Here is a 17219-nt window from a genome sequence, read left to right on the forward strand (position 1 = left end):
AGCAGTAATACCTCCTTGCCGCCAGGGAGCAGTGGAGCGCAGTAGAAGGGGCGGAGCCAATCACAGAGGGCCAGGCACCGCGGGCCAGCAAAGAAAAGAGTGGAGAGGAAGCTTTGTTGCCGCCATTTTACATACAAGCACCGCGCGTTTCGGGTGTTGCTAACTTGTGCTTGTTGCAAAACTCGGCGTGTTTTTGAGCATTAGTGGACATTTTGGAGGTCTCAGCGACTTTTTTTTTATTGAACGGGCAATATCTAGTATCGGACGAGTGTCGTGTTGACCGCCTGAGCGGTAGCTGTGTAAGAAAATGAGCTACGGTAGGCCGCCGCCAGACGTCGAGGGGATGACCTCCCTCAAAGTGGACAACCTGACCTACCGGACCTCGCCGGAAACCCTTCGCCGGGTTTTCGAGAAGTACGGCCGGGTCGGGGACGTCTACATACCCCGGGACAGGTACACAAAGGAGAGTCGTGGCTTCGCCTTCGTGCGCTTCCACGACAAACGCGACGCCGAGGACGCGATGGACGCCATGGACGGCGCGACTCTCGACGGACGGGATCTCCGGGTGCAGATGGCCCGCTACGGGCGACCGCCTGACTCCATGTACAGCCGAAGAGGAGCTCCGCCGCGCAGATACGGCGGGTACGTACTTAGGAGGAACTGATAAAGGAATTTTTGGTCCGAGTTAGCACGTGGTAGTTTGCACGGCGGCCATTTTCGTTTCGCACTAGTTCTGTTTTTGTTTAAACGTTGAGTTTACCATAGTTGGACAGCCATTTTGTTTCCGTTAGTATGCCTTCATACATGTGCTTTGCTCGTATGCTATTTCCGGTTCCTTTTGTAATCCCAATGTTTAATATTCGTCTTGATACACAGTTGTGCTCTATATTAGCGCAATACTTTTATATTTGAACTGAATTGTGTATAGCGTAGCAATGGTATACAGCCATCTCAACCGGTGAAGTCATTTGGAATTTTTCGATACTTCTCTCCCTGTAGTCGTTCAGCAAGCCCTCGTCGCCGCAGACGCAGCCGTTCCAGGAGCAGGAGCCGCTCCCGATCCAGGAGCCGCCGTCGCTACTCCAGATCCAGGTCCCGCTCCTACTCCAGATCCAGGTCGCGATCCAGGTCCAAGTCTAAATCCAAGTCCAGGACTCCGAGGAGGAGCAAGTCAAAGTCGCCATCTCGCTCCCGGTCCAAGTCGAGGAGTCGGACCCCGGCTTCCAACCGAGGGTCCAGATCCAGGTCCAAATCCAAGAGCCGACCCAAGTCTCCGGAGGACAACGGAAGAGAGTCTTAAGTTGGACGCGACATGACGGTATTTGAGGGGAAGGGGGAGCATCTTTGACAAATGCACATGTTTTGTTTTCTTCTGTCTTGGCGTCGCTGTTGTGAGTTTCACATATGCAGCCAAGTCAGCAGAACATGGCCATATTTTAGAGATACGATTTGGCTCACAACCAAAGGCACACATGCAACAGAGGGCGTGATCCGCTGTTTGCTCCTAAACATGACAGTAATGAGTGTATATGGGTGTGCTTCACTCAAACGTGTACCTAAATGTGGAATTCTTTCCTCCAAGCTGCTGAGTCCTGTTTGCAAAGAGAGGAGGAGATGGGGGTGTGGCAGTGTGAGAGCAGTTATAGTGTGTGACCCGCCCATGTGACCTGTCTGTTGCCGAGGGCGATGGCAGTTGCTCGGGAGCAGGTCACCCAGGCAACGGTTGGTTGCTCAGGAGCAGGTCGTCACGGCGGTGGCGAGGGGCTGTCAGTTGGTGGTTGAGGTGATGTGGTGAGGTACGTTCACAGGGATCGCGGGCGGACGCGCTCCCCCTCCTGCCTCTCTTTCTCGATGGAGGCGCACCCGAAGGTTTGTTTTCCAGTATGCCCGTGTGCAAAGAGTCCTGTGTAGAGCTAGTCTTTGGGAATGTTGGTACCATGGAAGGTGTGTAAACAAGTAAGGACTGTGCAGGACATGCTCGGTGTACTCTGACAAGATTGGATTTATGGAGTAACTGTTGCGTTTTGTGACTGTTCTCTGTCTTATCCTTCCAGATCTCAGATGATTGATCCTTTGCCGAGGACACCAGGAAGAGTCTTACAATGGGCATGTGGACACCCTTGCCACTGAATGCAGACTGAAAGGTTATTTGGAACTTGGTCTAAAATGTTTTAAAAAGAAATAGCTTTCACTTGATTCCCCTAAACAAATGTCATTGTCAGCGTATACAAAGTTGAGATTTTTTGTTTGCCTCCTTTTTGAATTTCTACTCTTCATATAATTTTCTTTTAAGAAACAATGTTGTACTCGTTTTTTTCTCAACAAATTTCCAGAGTTTGTCAATTAAAACTGTTCCCCACTCGACTGGACAACATATGTACGTTAATGAATCTTGTGAGTGTGGCTTTGCCTTGCTAATCTCGACCGCAAAAAAAAAAATTTCCCACCTTTTTTTTTCTGTCAACTTTTGTCTGGTTAAAGTTGTTTCCTATGACTCTAACCCTCTTTCTTGTGTATCTTTTGTGCACTAGGCGCAGTTGTGTAGCAGTTGAGTAATGCTGGTTAGCTGTTAAGATGCGGTGCAGTGCGGTGGTGACATGGTGTGGCGTGTTGCGGTGCTGAGTGCCCGGCAGTGTTCCGGGGCTCGACCCTCCGCTGCTGTTTGCCGGTTTGTAAGCTCACAAGTGTGACAGCTCATCTATCCCTCCACCCCACCCCCCATCCCCCCACCCTCTCTCCTTGTCTTGTTCCCTCTGATTGCCCTCTTGTGTCCATCCTTACTCTGCCCCTGTCTGGTTCATCATTGGGTTTTAGGAAGTGGGTCCAGTTGGCTCACAGTGAGTTTTGACATAAAAATGGCTTCCTGATCACACTTTTTTTTGTGGATTGCATTCCCCTGTTAACCTCTCTGTTTCCGTATACTTCAGGTGAATGCTAATAAAGTTTTTGTTGGAAATGGCTTGTGTATGTGATTTTTAGTTTTTAGCCTAGATTCCCACGGGTTGTTTAATTGGTATGATCAGTTTGGGTGCAACCTTAAGTTGAAATATATGACTTTTTTGATTTATGACATTACAATAACTTTTTTATTGGTTTTAAATCTGCCATTTATTAAAGATGCGGTGGGCATTAGGACCTCGGGAGTCGCCCAGGGAAGCCCGTCACGTGACGCTGCCGCCTCTGTTGTGGCCGGAAGTTGCTCCCTCGGGCTAACGTTTGAACTGAAAAACCCCGCTCGTCCTTGTCACCCAGCTCCTACACGGGTGCTGTCACAGGCCATCCATCAAGTGTTCGATGCTGAACTCTCGCCGCTGATGAGATTAACGCCGAGGTTGACGAGCCGAGCACGTTGACGGCGCGCCTGACCCGCCTCGCTGCCCAAGTGGCTAACCACAGAGGGGGGGCGGTGCCACTGACAGTGACGTCACATACAACGACTGGTTTATCCAATAAGCGCCGCACGTTTAGTTTGGCTTGTAGATTATCCTCGGAAGCGTCGCTATGGCTGCTGGTGGCTCAACTCGGGCCAAGTAAGTCCAAAACCAAAACGGCCCAGACACCTCCGACTATGGACCCGACTTTCATTTTATCAGCCGTCATCTTCACGCTGCTCGCCCTGGTGGTCGCGACGTCGCTGCTGAACGGGGGTCAAGACCCGCTCAACGCCAGGGGTTACCCGGGACACGGCGAAGCGGCGTCGGCCAAGCAGAACGGCCACCTACCGGACACCAAGCAGAGCAAGAAGAAGGCGGTGGACGACTGGTGCGAGCTGAGCGGCAGCTCCCACGACCACTGGGACGTGGTGAAGTCCGTACAGTCAGTGAGTGTCCTCCATGTTGGTTTGTTGTGTATTTCTTCTCGTGAATAGAGGTGGGTTGGATCGATCCGAATATCGATACCGGTCTGATAATATCGCAGGGATACTGGCGTGATGTGATTGACATTTTTTGTTCTATTTTTACTTTCATAACAGTGTTCAAATATATTGTATATGTTTTGGAATTAATATTGGACGTAGGACAGCTTTGGAAGCAAACTGCCAAATGATTTCAATAATACCCAATATCAGTGTTTTTTTAAACTTATTTTATACTATTGACTATTTTTATGCTAATTTTATGTAATAAATACGAATAATTTTACTAATTTAGTGTTGAATTTGGCGATTTTTTTCTCATTATAATGACAATAAATTAACGCAGGAAAAATCATGATCTTAAAAAATATCCATGTAAAATATGGGCGGTACTGGCAACTTGGTATCGGGTCGACGCCAAAGTTTTGTAGCATCGCCCACCGGATGTGGTAAAGCTGTGCTGTGCTGGGTGACGTCACTGCCTTAAGCTGTTTACCTTGTCTCCCTCTTGTCCTGTCCTGTCGGACGACCAGAGAAAGTTCTTAAATGGTCAGTGAAAGCATCACGGGTTGTTTATCTCACAGGACGCACATCATCTTTGAACCGGAAGTGATTAATCAGACTAAAATGGACGAAACAGAAGTGGTTAATCAGACTAAAATGGACGAACCAAACATGGTCGTCGTGAATGCGTGTGTGCGAGAGGCTCTGGAGCGAGCTGTCAATCATCCCCGGAGAGATGGCCGAGGGTGGAATTGAACCCCTGGTCTCCTCCCGGAGGTGAAAAAGTCACACCTCTGTTCTCTTGCCGCCTCACTCTCCCATAGGAGGAGGCGCCGCCCATCCCTGCCAGCGGGGAGCCGGCGCCCCCGGCGGCTGAGCGCTCCTCCTCGTCGGCGTCCAGTCTCTCCGTTCCCAGGCCCGACTCCCGGCACACGAGCTTTGACTCGTCGTCCGAGGCCTCGTCGGGGCGCGGGCGGCGCTCCTACATCGGGCTCTCTGATCAGGAGCTCCTAAAGTGTGCTTTCTCTCACCCCCAGACCGAAGGAGCCGCAGAGAGCCCGGAGGTGAACGGTGAGCACCCATCAACACACATGTGTAGTCGGAGGCCGAAAATGGCCCCCGTGCCGCATTATGTACACCACTCATGAGTTCTTTAATGTTCACAAAGGCTTGACTCTTTGTTTCCGTCAGCAGACAAGACGGTCTTCAACGCAAACAATTCCTTCCAGTACGTCCCTGGAAAGTCGCGATCCCACCACATGGAGATGATGATGTCCAAAGAGGAGCTGGAGGAGGAGCAGAGGTCAGTCAGTGTCTCGTTCCAGTCTGCTTTCCCTCCTTTAAGCTGCCACGTCACCCAGGCTAGACTGAGTCTTTAAGGCCAGATTGATTCCCTGCCAGCTTGGCGGACTTTGGGCAGCGGCGCTGTCCAACGCAGGGGAAATGGCCCGGCTCGATTTAGCGTGGAAACGTGTCCCACGATGAGTGTTGCTGGCCGGCGTTAAAGGTGCGACCTTCGGGTGTCACGAGACAACACGAAGTGTTGATTGGGTCTCCCGGCGCAGCATCACTTCGTCCTCTTGGTGACGCTCCGCTGTTGGGCCACAAGGGGGCGCCGCTGTAGCGTCTCGCCAAGCTGCCGGTTGAAGGTGAAAAGAAAAATCCAAAATTCTTAATAAACCTTATTTTCACTTGAATTAAATGCTCTCATATATAATTGACACCATATTTAATGTTGTAATTGTTATTTTTGAAAAAGTATCTATGATATAACGTACGTATATATTAATAATTCATATTAGTTCATTTTTTTAAAGCATGTTTATTTTGTAAATATAGTGTCAATTATCTTATTTAGTTATGATTAACTAACAAGAGTCTTAGATAATAATGTAAATCGTATTATTACATTTTGATTTTTAATTTTATTTCATTTATATAATTAATATATATTATAGAATAATTACATATTAAATTGTACAAATTCAATAAAATATAAAATAGCCTTAATTGTATATTTTATAATTTAGATTGTATTTTAAAAAATATGTAAAATTATATATTTTTATATACATTATTTTTACATATATTTTTGTATTATATAATTTATATAAAATAACCTTAATTATATAGTTATTATTTTAATTTAATTTAAAATATATAAAATTATCTATTTTTATATTATATATTTTATATAAAATAGCCTTAATTATATATTTTATTATTTTAATTTTATTTAATCCAAATTAAATAATATATGATTGATGCTATCTTCATATAATTACATATTTAAAAAAATATAGTAATATGAATTATATATGACATTTAATTTTGACTATAATGAAAATATAAAATAACCTTAATTATATAGTTGTTATTTTAATTTTATTTAAAATATATAAAATTATCTATTTTTATATTATATATATTATATATTTTAAATAAAATAGCCTTAATTATATATTTTATTATTTTAATTTTATTTAATCCAAATTAAATAATATATAATTGATGTTATCCTTATATAATTACATATTTAAAAAAATATAGTAATATGAATTATATATGACATTTAATTTTGACTATAATGAATATATAATATCCACACAATATTTAATATTGTAATTGTATTGATTAAATATTAAATATAGTATCAAGTATATACAGTATTATATTTCTCTATACAGCCAGGTCCTAATGTTAATTTTGTTTAGGGAATACGTTGCAGGTCATCAAGATACGGTTGGTGGGCTGCACTTTGGACTAACTTTTCATGCCGTTTCCTTTCTGGAAGCCAAATCCCGAATTAGCCCCCCCCCCCAGTTGATACTGTGACACTGCCAATACAAACTCCGCTTTATTATCGTTATCTTTTGTGTACTTAATGAATTGTCCGCCATCCTCTCGTCCCAGGGTGCAACGGGAGCAACTGGCCGCCATCTTCCAGCTGCTGAGAGACAACACGGAGACGTTCGGGGAGGTCTCGGAGGGCGACATGGAGGAGCAGCTGCGTCTCTACTCCATCTGAGACCCCCCCCCTTCCCCTCTGCCGGGAACTCTTGTGCGTTGCCTTACGTGCATGTGAGCACTATCCGAGGACGCCGTCGCCGTCGCCGCCGCCCCCCTGCCCGGTACCGAACTCGCCGGCTCGTATCCAACAAGCACTTTCTCGGCCCGTTGTTGTTGTTGTTGTTGTTGTTGTTGTTGTTGTTGGACGTTGTCCCTCGGTTGAAGTGAGAAGCGGATGATGACGCAACACGAACAAGTACAACGTAAAGTACAACGTAAAACGCTGTTATTGTCCCAGCTACAACAACGCATGTAAACCTCTTCTGTTGTGTAATAAATCACACCAAAGTAAACGCCCAGGCGGAGTGTGTGTGTGTGTGCGTATATGTGTGTGTGTGTGTGTGTGTGTGTGTGTGTAGGCCCTGCCCATGACTGGTGGCCACCAGGTGCCACATTCAGTGCGACTGTTCCGCTCAGTCAGGTGCAAGGTGAGACCTCCTCCTCTTCCTCGTCTTAAGCGATGATGGCCTTTCACACGTCCAGGATTTTTATTTTGCTGCTCGTCTCCTCGCTCAGCGCCGTCTTTTTTCTTCTGTATCAGTCCAAATTATCCGTAGATATCAGGTAAGTGTTTTTTTTTGTGACATTAAAGCTACACCGTGTACGTCGGGGGGTGTTTTTATTAAAAATGCTCATTTTTCTTCAAGTATCAACACATCTTAAATCGACATTTTGGATCGTTTTAAGTATATTTAAAGATCCAAAAAGTACCAAAGTAGGCCCCCAGTGCGTTTGGAGACCCCCGCCCTAGGATTTTAACAGTCCCACACTATGCTCCTTCATTTAACCCTCCTCTTGTGTTGGGGTCGCCACCGATGCATTTTACATTTTAATGCATAAAAAGAATCACATAACAAGGCTTTTAGACTTTGTCAGGAAACTTTATTTCAATAAAAAAATAATAATTTTTACTACATTTAAAAGTGATCTGGTTGAAATTATGACCACTGTATTGTTAGGGTCAGTTTGGACCCGGTTATAATAATATGACTGAAAGCAGGGGTCTCAAACTCAATTTACTTGGGGGCCACTGGAGCTCGGGTCTGGGTGAGACTGGGCCGCATCAGGTTTTCCCCCCAAAAAATAATAATAATAATTAAAAAACTTCCCTTTGGTTCCAATTTTCTACAATAAAAGCTTTGATAAAACATTCCACTGTTCTCAAATATCTTAATTTTTATTTTTCTACACAAAATAAGATGAAAAATAAATAAACAAATCAAGAATAAAGAAAATCAATCAGTAATAAATAAATATAATAATAATAATAAAAACTTAAGAAACCACATATAGTTGGTGGGTAGACAAATGATTTTTTTCAGATTAAAATGAACAAAGCATTATTAGAGCCCTGTAGACATGACAAAACACGACTATAGTCACATTTATACTCTTTTTATTTACAACATATTGCGCAACTGCAGGGTCTTGAGACACATGCTAACTCGCAAACTAGACAGCTAGCGACCTAAACGGTAGCCTTCAAGTTATTTCCTTTAAACTTAAATGGCCAAAAACTTACCACTTCCACACGGATAGCGAGGATAACTATTAACAGTTATTTAACCTTTAACATGAACATTAATAAAAACGTAATCATTTTTTCTGGGTACATGATACCATATAGCATCCATATCAAACTTGCGCGGGGCCGCACTAATATTAAACTTTCATATCAAGGCGGGGGCCTCAAACTAGTGTCCTGCGGGCCACATTTGCGGGATCTGTTCTGCTTTTTAATTTCAGTTTATACTAAAGTTCTGTTGCTGAAAACAATAACTTTTTCTACCTTTTTTTGACATTAATATATATGGGTCAAAATTCACCCGAACGCCATAGAGCAGGGGTCTCAAAAACGCGGCCCGTGGGCCAAATGTGGCCTGCAGGACACTAGTTTAATGTTAGTGCGGTCTGCGCAAGTTTGATACGGATGCTGTATGGTATCATGTACCCGGAAAAAATGATTACGTTTGATTAATGTTCATGTTAAAGGTTAAATAACTGTTAATAGTTATCCTCCCTATCCGTGTGGAAGTGGTAAGTTTTTGGCTATTTAAGTTTAAAGGAAATAACTTGAAGGCTACCGTTTAGGTCGCTAGCTCTCTAGTTTGCGAGTTAGCATGTGTCTCAAGACCCTGCAGTTGCGCAATATGTTGTAAATAAAAAGAGTATAAATGTGCCTATAGTCGTGTTTTGTCATGTCTACAGGGCTCTAATAATGCTTTGTTCATTTTAATCTGAAAAAAATCATTTGTCTACCCACCAACTATATGTGGTTTCTTAAGTTGTTATTATTATTATTATATTTATTTATTACTGATTGATTGATTTTCTTTATTCTTGATTTGTTTATTTATTTTTCATTTATTTTGTATATTCTATTCTACTTCTGTATAAGTGACAAGAACAAAGGGCTCCATCTTTTCTTTCTCCTGAAAAAGCATCCAATCGCATTGAAGATCTTTCCTCCACTTCAGCTGGACGACTTTCTCCGGGAAATTGAACCTGGTGTTGGAGGACTATTGGCTGGAGGTGAATGCCACCCCCGGCTGGACTCCTTCGTACGACTCAGCGGTGACCCCCACGCCGACTCCAAAGCCAGAAACCCCCATTCCCGTCATATCGAGATCAAAATTCTCAAAGCTTCCCGTGTGGGATTTTGAGGACATTTACAACCAGGATGCTCCGCCTAGACAGTCGGTAAGAAGGAAGATCAGCGAAAGGATTGACGGCTTCGAGTAAATTTGTTTTTTTTTTCCCCCTTAGACGTGCCGACAATCCCTCAGGAATTCCCAGGATGAGAGCTTCAGGAAGGCTTATCTTCCCAACATACGTTTATTCCTGCACAAGAACAACATCAACATGAGCGAGTGGAACAGACTCTCCCACTTCAACAATCCCTTTGGATTCATGGACTTCAGCTACAACGGTGGGCGACGATCTTCCACTCGAGTTGGACTCGGAATGTCGGATTGTGGTGGTAGACCATGCCAACGTTTCAGATTAGGAGGTTTGAAAACGCTGGTTTTCAGAGAGTTTTTTTCTAACACCAAGCTTTGTGACGTCAGTGCGATCCGGAAGTCCTTATATGGGCATGCCCAGATACGCTGTGCCCAAACTTCCATACAAAATTGGAGGATTTTCCTCACAAGGGTCGCGGGGGTGCTGGAGGGGGTGCTGAAGCCTATCCCGGCTGTCTTCGGGCTAGAGGCGCGTTACACCCTGGACTGGTGGCCAGCCAATCACAGGGCACATATAGACAAACAACCATTCACACTCACATTCATACCTATGGACAATTTGGAGTCGCTAATTAACCTAGCATGTTTTTTTTGGAATGTGGGAGGAAACCGGAGTACCCGGAGAAAACCCACGCATGCACGGGGAGAACATGCAAACTCCACACAGAGATGGCCGAGGGTGGAATTGAACCCTGGGTCTCCTAGCTGTGAGGTCTAGGTGCCAAATGTGTAAATGTGCAAATATACCAGTGTACAGTGACAGTTATGATGTCGTCACTACCAACGGCACTAAATTCATCACATAGCAACTTAACACCCAAAAGGTGTACCTGATACAAACATGTATCAGGTACACCTTTTGGGTGAGACAAAAATGAGATAAAAATGGCACATAATATAGATTTTAACATTATTAGAGTCCTTTAGACATGATATAACACCCCTATAGTCACCTTTACACTTAAAAATAAGACAAAAATGGGACATAATTTAGATTTTAACAGTATTAGAGACCTCTAGACATGATATAACACCCCTATAGTCACCTTTACACTTACAAATAAGACAAAAATGGGCCATAATATAGATTTTAACATTACTAGAGTCCTCTAGACATGATATAACACCCCTATAGTCACCTTTACACTTAATACAAACATGTATCAGGTACACCCTGGACTGGTGGCCAGCCAATCACAGGGCACATATAGACAAACAACCATTCACACTCACATTCATACCTATGGACAATTTGGAGTCGCTAATTAACCTAGCATGTTTTTGGAATGTGGGAGGAAACCGGAGTACCCGGAGAAAACCCACACATGCAAACTCCACACAGAGATGGTCGAGGGTGGAATTGAACCCTGGTCTCCTAGCTGTGAGGTCTGTGCGCTAACCACTCGACCGCCGTGCCGAAAATCAACATCAACACATATCGATGACTGCCGTTTTTTTTTCACCCGTTGTCCTTGAACATAACACCATTGAAAATGTACAGTGAAATCTAACACATGTATTTCTATGATGGTTTTGTCTCGTTCAGACGTCATGTCCTCAGTGAAGTTGATCCCCAGGCCGAAGGAGCCTCACTTCCTCCCAAAGCCAGACGGCGATGGCGGCGATGGCTGCATTCGATGTGCTGTGGTGGGAACCGCCGGGATCCTCAACGGCTCCAAAATGGGAAAAGAAATCGATGCCCACGATTACGTGTTCCGGTAATGTTATTATTTATTTATTTTATTTATTTATTATATGGGCATGCCATCTTAAAGACAATATTGACTGATGGCGGACGCGAGTAAAATCCGTTGTGGTTGAAGTCAGCTTTGGTCACGCTTGACGTTCACGAAGGAGGATGGCCTTCAGGATGTTTTAAGTAAATACGACCGACGCCACACAATGCCACCATTTGCAAACCAGTTTGTCCGCATCCGCTAGGACTCGCTCTTCTGGGCTCATATGTTTCACTGATGAAACATTCATATTTATTTTGTTATTACAGTCATCCCTCGTTTATGGCAGTTACATACTTCTACACATGACCATGATAAGTCAATTACAGCCAAGTAGGAAATTAGATATTTTCATTGTTTGAGTGTAGAAAACCTGTTTACAACCTTCTAAATATGGACAAATATAAACATTATTAGAGCCCTCTAGACATGATATAACACCCCTATAGTCACTTGTACACTTAAAAATGAGGTAAAAATGGGACATAATATAGATTTTAACATTATTAGAGCCCTCTAGACATGATATAACACCCCTATCGTCACATTTACACTTAAAAATAAGACAAAAATGGGACATAATTTAGATTTTAACAGTATTAGAAACCTCTAGACATGATATAACACCCCTATAGTCACATTTACACATAAAAATAAGACAAAATGGGACATAATATAGATTTTAACATTACGAGAGTCCTCTAGACATGATATAACACCCCTATAGTCACATTTACACTTAAAAATAAGACAAAAATGGGCAATAATTTAGATTTTAACAGTATTAGAGACCTCTAGACATGATATAACGCCCCTATAGTCACATTTACACATAGAAATAAGACAAAATGGGACATAATATAGATTTTAACATTACTAGAGTCCTCTAGACATGATATAACACCCCTATAGTCACCTTTACACTTAAAAATAAGACAAAAATGGGACATCATTTAGATTTTAACAGTATTAGAGACCTTTATACATGATATAGCACCCCTATAGTCACATTTACACTTAAAAATTAGACAAACACGGGACATAATATAGATTTTAACATTATTAGAGCCCTCTAGACATGACATAACACCCCTATAGTCACCTTTACACTATAAATAAGACAGAAATGGGACATAATTTAGATTTTAACAGTATTAGAGACCTCTAGACATGATATAACACCCCTACAGTCACCTTTACACTTAAAAATAAGATACAAATGGGACATAATTTAGATTTTAACAGTATTAGAGACCTCTAGACATGATATAGCACCCCTATAGTCACATTTACACTTGGAAATTAGACAAAAACGGGACATAATATAGATTTTAACATTATTAGAGCCCTCTAGACATGATATAACACCCCTATAGTCACCTTTACACTTGAAAATAAGACAATAATGGGACATAATATAGATTTTAACATTATTAGAGTCCTCTAGACATGATATAACACCCCTATAGTCATTTTTACGCTTAAAAATAAGACAAAAATGGGACATAATTTAGATGTTAACATTATTAGAGCCCTCTAGACATGATATAACAACCCTATAGTCACATTTACACTTAAAAATAAGACTAAAATGGGACAATATTTATTTTTAATTACCATTATTATTTATTTACTATCACCAATACGGTATTGCTCATTTCATATACAGACATTTATTTTAAATTGTACGATTATTTTGACATTTTTAGTCTAGTTTATATATATTTATCATCAATTATTTCAATTAAATGATTTCTATTGATTATTTATAGATATTTTCATTGTTTGAGTATAGAAAACCTGTTTACCAGCTTCTAAATATGTTTTTTAACACGATTAAAGCCCTTTAGACATGATATAACACCCCTATAGCCACCTTTAAAATGGGACATAATCTAGATTTGACACCTTTAGCGTGGACCAACCCGTTCCAGGGTATGAGAGGTTGACAAATCACGCTGCTATGCCGCTCATTCTCCTTTTTGTGGGAGATTTCCTCGGCATGTGAGCTGATAAAACAAGCACACACACGCTAACGCTAATGTAATGTACCTTTTTTTCTTTGTTTTTATAAGGCTGTGACAAGTTGACACAGCTATTGTTGTACGTCTAGCAGACAGGAGAGGTCACATTTTTTGCAGGCCAGCTGGAACGGACACACCTCACAACCAGGTTTTGTTGACGGGTGTCCAAAGTGCGTCCCGGGGGTTTTCTTCATCGACCCTCGGTCCCAAATCCATCCAGGCTGACTTGACGTAGCCAGACTTGTTCCCATACAACAAATGTGGACGTGACGTGACGCTCGGTCTCTGTGTGCATCAGGGTGAACGGCGCCCTGACCGAGGGTTACGAGGACGACGTGGGGAACAAAACGTCGGTGTACGTCCACACGGCTCACTCCATCACCACGTCCTTGTATCTGTTCAAGAAGTACGGCTACAAGTCGGCCCCCCACGATGAGGTACGACGCCTTCAAGTGTCGCGTAGAAGTCAGTCCCTCGCTCAGTCTGACGGCTCCTTTGTGGCGCAGGGGATCCGATATGTGATGATCCCCGAGGGCATGAGGGACTTCCAGTGGCTGGGGGGACTCCTGAGGGGGGACAGGGTGGCGCTCGGACCGTACAAAAATAAACGGTAATGTCCACCTGCAGCCTCCACCCCTTTTTTGGAAATACATATATTCTTACTGTTGTTGCATCATCCTCATATTGCAGTGCTGTCATAAAAATAGCAGTTAATAATTATTATGATTATCATCATGATTGTTATGATTATTATTATTATAACTATGATGATGATGATTATTATTATTATCCTCATGATTGTTATTATTATTATTATGCTTATGTTATTATTATGATGATTGTTATGATTATGATGATGATGCTTATGATTATGATTGTGGTTATGACGATTATTATATTATTATTATTATTAGTAGTATGAGTATTATTAGTATTACTGTTATGATTGTTATGATTATTATGATTATGACTGTTATAATTATGGTTATGATTATGATGATGATTAGTATTAATAGTATGATTGTGATGATGATGATTATTATCATGATTGGTATGATTATGGTTATTATGATCATGATTATCACCATGATTTTTATGATTATGTTTATTATTATGATTATTATTATCAGAATTATTATGATTATTATGACGATGGTTATGGTGATGACGATTATTATATTATTAGTAGTAGTAGAAGTAGTATGAGTATTATTATTAGTATTAGTATTCTTATTGTTATGATTGTTATGATTATGATTATTATGACTGTTATAATTATTGTTATGATTATGATGATGATTATTATTAATATTATGATTGTGATGATGATGATTATTATCATCATGATTGTTATTATTATGGTGATGTTATTATTATGATTATTATGATCATGATTATTATGATGATGGTTATGATGATTATTATATTATTATTATAAGTAGTAGTAGTAGTATGAGTATTATTATTAGTATAAGTGTTATGATTGTTATGATTATTATGATTATGACTGTTATATTATGGTTATGATTATGATTGTGGTTATGATGATGCCGATTATTTTATTATTATTATTATTAGTAGTAGTAGTAGTAGTATTAGTATTAGTATTATGATTGTTATGATTGTTATGATTATGATTATTATGACTGTTATAATAATGGTTATGATTATGATGATTATTATTATTAATATTATGATTGTGATGATGATGATTGTTATTATCATCATGATTGTTATTATTATGGTTATGTTATTATTATGATTATTATTATCATGATTATTATGATGATGGTTATGATGATTATTATATTATTATTATAAGTAGTAGTAGTAGTATGAGTATTATTATTAGTATACGTGTTATGATTGTTATGATTATTATGATTATGACTGTTATATTATGGTTATGATTATGATTATGATTGTGGTTATGATGATGCCGATTATTATATTATTATTATTAGTAGTAGTAGTAGTAGTATTAGTATTATGATTGTTATGATTATGATTATTATGACTGTTATAATTATGGTTATGATTATGATGATGGTTATTATTAATATTATGATTGTGATTATGATGATTATTATTATTATTAGAGGACCATTTTTTGTTTTCTTTCTTTGCTGACGTAACCAAAAGTGTTTCCTTGGGACGAGTAAAAAAAAAAACATTTTAGTGTTTATATTTTTGTACCTTGTGTTTCAAGGTCATCTACGGTACTGACTCGTTCCATCCCTCATTCAGGCCCAGGACGTACTACATGGGCCAGTACAACGAGAGCCGCTTTTACGTCCTGCACCAGGACTTCCTCCGATACGTGCGGAACAGGTCAACCATGAACAACTTTTATTCCCTTGTCAGCTTGGTTGACGGGGAACAAATAAAAACCACCAGAAGATAAATAAAAGCCGTCACGGTTTCCTGCCAACAGGTTCCTGAAGTCCCCCCACCTGAACGCACGCTACTGGGCAATCGTCAGACCCACCAACGGCGCCTTTGCCGTCTTCCTGGCCCTCCACACGTGCGACGTGGTGAGTTGATTTGACACGACAAGGTGCCTTCTCCGCGTCACCGTTTCCCTCCGCTCCATCCCAGGTGGACGCGTACGGCTTCATGACGCAGGACTACGCCAAGTACTCCAACTACTACTACCAGAGGGAGGGCAAAAGCCGCGTGGTTTTCTACGCCAACCACGACTACGTGTTGGAAATGAAAACCTGGAAGAAACTCCACGACAGCAAGATAATGCGTCTTTATCAACGGACCGAACTCGGAACCCAACCCGAAGCTTTGAAACCGTCCTAGAACGAACCACAAAATTCCTTCAGAACTTGTTTCACACTAAAAGGGTTACACTTTTGGAACAACTGCATAGACATTTTTACCCACAGTTGGAATACTCAACATCTTCACTGATTCTTTTTCTTCTCAGAATGTTAGTCAATCACCTTCAATCAAGAAATCATATTTCCTTTTTTTTTTTTTACAATTTAAAAATTCACTCAATACATGAATTATGCATGCTATGCGATGCTATGCTAACATCGCAAAAGAAGATGGATGGATAGATAGTAGTGCAAGTATTTCAGATGCAAAATCTCTGATTTTATTTACTGTTTATATCTTAAAAACAACCATGGGACCATATGTTTCACAGATTAAACATTCATATTTATTTTGCTATTACAGTCATCCCTCGTTTATGGCAGTTACATACTTCTAGAAATGACCATGATAAGTTGATTACAGCCAAGTAGGAAATGGGATATTTTCATTGTTTGAGTGGAGAAAACCTGTTTACAACCTTCTAAATATGGTTTTTAACATTATTAGAGCCCTCTAGACATGATATAACACCCCTATAGTCACTTCTTGTACACTTAAAAATAAGACAAAAATGGGACATAATATAGATTTTAACAGTATTAAAGACCTCTGGACATGATATAACACCCCTATAGTCACCTTTACACATAAAAATGAGACATGATATAGATTTTAACATTATGAGAGCCCTCTAGACATGATATAACACCCCTATAGCCACCTTTACACTTAAAAATGAGGCAAAAATGGGACATAATATAGATTTTAACATTATGAGAGTCCTCTAGACATGATATAACACCCCTATAGTCACCTTTACACTTAAAAAGAAGACAAAAATGGGACATAATTTAGATTTTAACAGTATTAGAGACCTCTGGACATGATCTAACACCCCTATAGCCACCTTTACACTTAAAAATGAGACATGATATAGATTTTAACATTATGAGAGCCCTCT

General features: G+C 40.7%; 3 protein-coding genes across 7 annotated transcripts; all 3 read left to right on the plus strand.

Moving 5' to 3' along the window:
- The first annotated feature begins 66 nt into the window (after window positions 1-66).
- Window positions 67-2956, plus strand: srsf2a (serine and arginine rich splicing factor 2a). 2 transcript variants are annotated; one of them, XR_009129014.2, is made up of 4 exons: window positions 67-642; window positions 1000-1318; window positions 2055-2144; window positions 2532-2956. XR_009129014.2 is itself a non-coding variant. In XM_058066815.2 (3 exons), exons 1-2 carry the CDS (start codon window positions 308-310, stop codon window positions 1298-1300), a joined length of 636 nt encoding a protein of 211 aa, XP_057922798.1. In that variant the 5' UTR covers window positions 69-307; the 3' UTR covers window positions 1301-1318; window positions 2055-2956. The 2 variants fall into 2 exon arrangements, 1 of the variants encoding a protein (XP_057922798.1); XM_058066815.2 differs by having other exon boundaries at window positions 69-642; window positions 2055-2956.
- Window positions 2957-3215: 259 nt separating this feature from the next.
- Window positions 3216-7067, plus strand: LOC131125351 (uncharacterized). 4 transcript variants are annotated; one of them, XM_058066811.2, is made up of 4 exons: window positions 3216-3820; window positions 4684-4930; window positions 5051-5162; window positions 6773-7067. In XM_058066811.2, exons 1-4 carry the CDS (start codon window positions 3569-3571, stop codon window positions 6885-6887), a joined length of 726 nt encoding a protein of 241 aa, XP_057922794.2. In that variant the 5' UTR covers window positions 3216-3568; the 3' UTR covers window positions 6888-7067. The 4 variants fall into 4 exon arrangements, with proteins under 4 accessions (XP_057922794.2, XP_057922795.2, XP_057922796.2 ...); XM_058066812.2 differs by having other exon boundaries at window positions 3221-3820; window positions 5054-5162; XM_058066813.2 differs by having other exon boundaries at window positions 3223-3820; window positions 4897-4930.
- On the plus strand, window positions 7060-16644 carry LOC131125350 (alpha-N-acetylgalactosaminide alpha-2,6-sialyltransferase 1-like). The gene is made up of 9 exons (XM_058066810.2): window positions 7060-7492; window positions 9406-9628; window positions 9695-9857; window positions 11216-11387; window positions 13728-13866; window positions 13936-14039; window positions 15677-15760; window positions 15864-15963; window positions 16028-16644. The coding sequence occupies exons 1-9, from the start codon at window positions 7389-7391 to the stop codon at window positions 16235-16237; spliced, it is 1299 nt and encodes a 432-aa protein (XP_057922793.2). The 5' UTR covers window positions 7060-7388; the 3' UTR covers window positions 16238-16644.
- The last annotated feature ends 575 nt before the right edge of the window (window positions 16645-17219 follow it).

This window comes from Doryrhamphus excisus, linkage group LG6 (assembly GCF_037039965.1).
Source record: "Doryrhamphus excisus strain RoL-2023G ecotype Guam linkage group LG6, RoL_Dexc_Guam_v1.1, whole genome shotgun sequence".
Classification (NCBI taxonomy): domain Eukaryota; kingdom Metazoa; phylum Chordata; class Actinopteri; order Syngnathiformes; family Syngnathidae; genus Doryrhamphus; species Doryrhamphus excisus.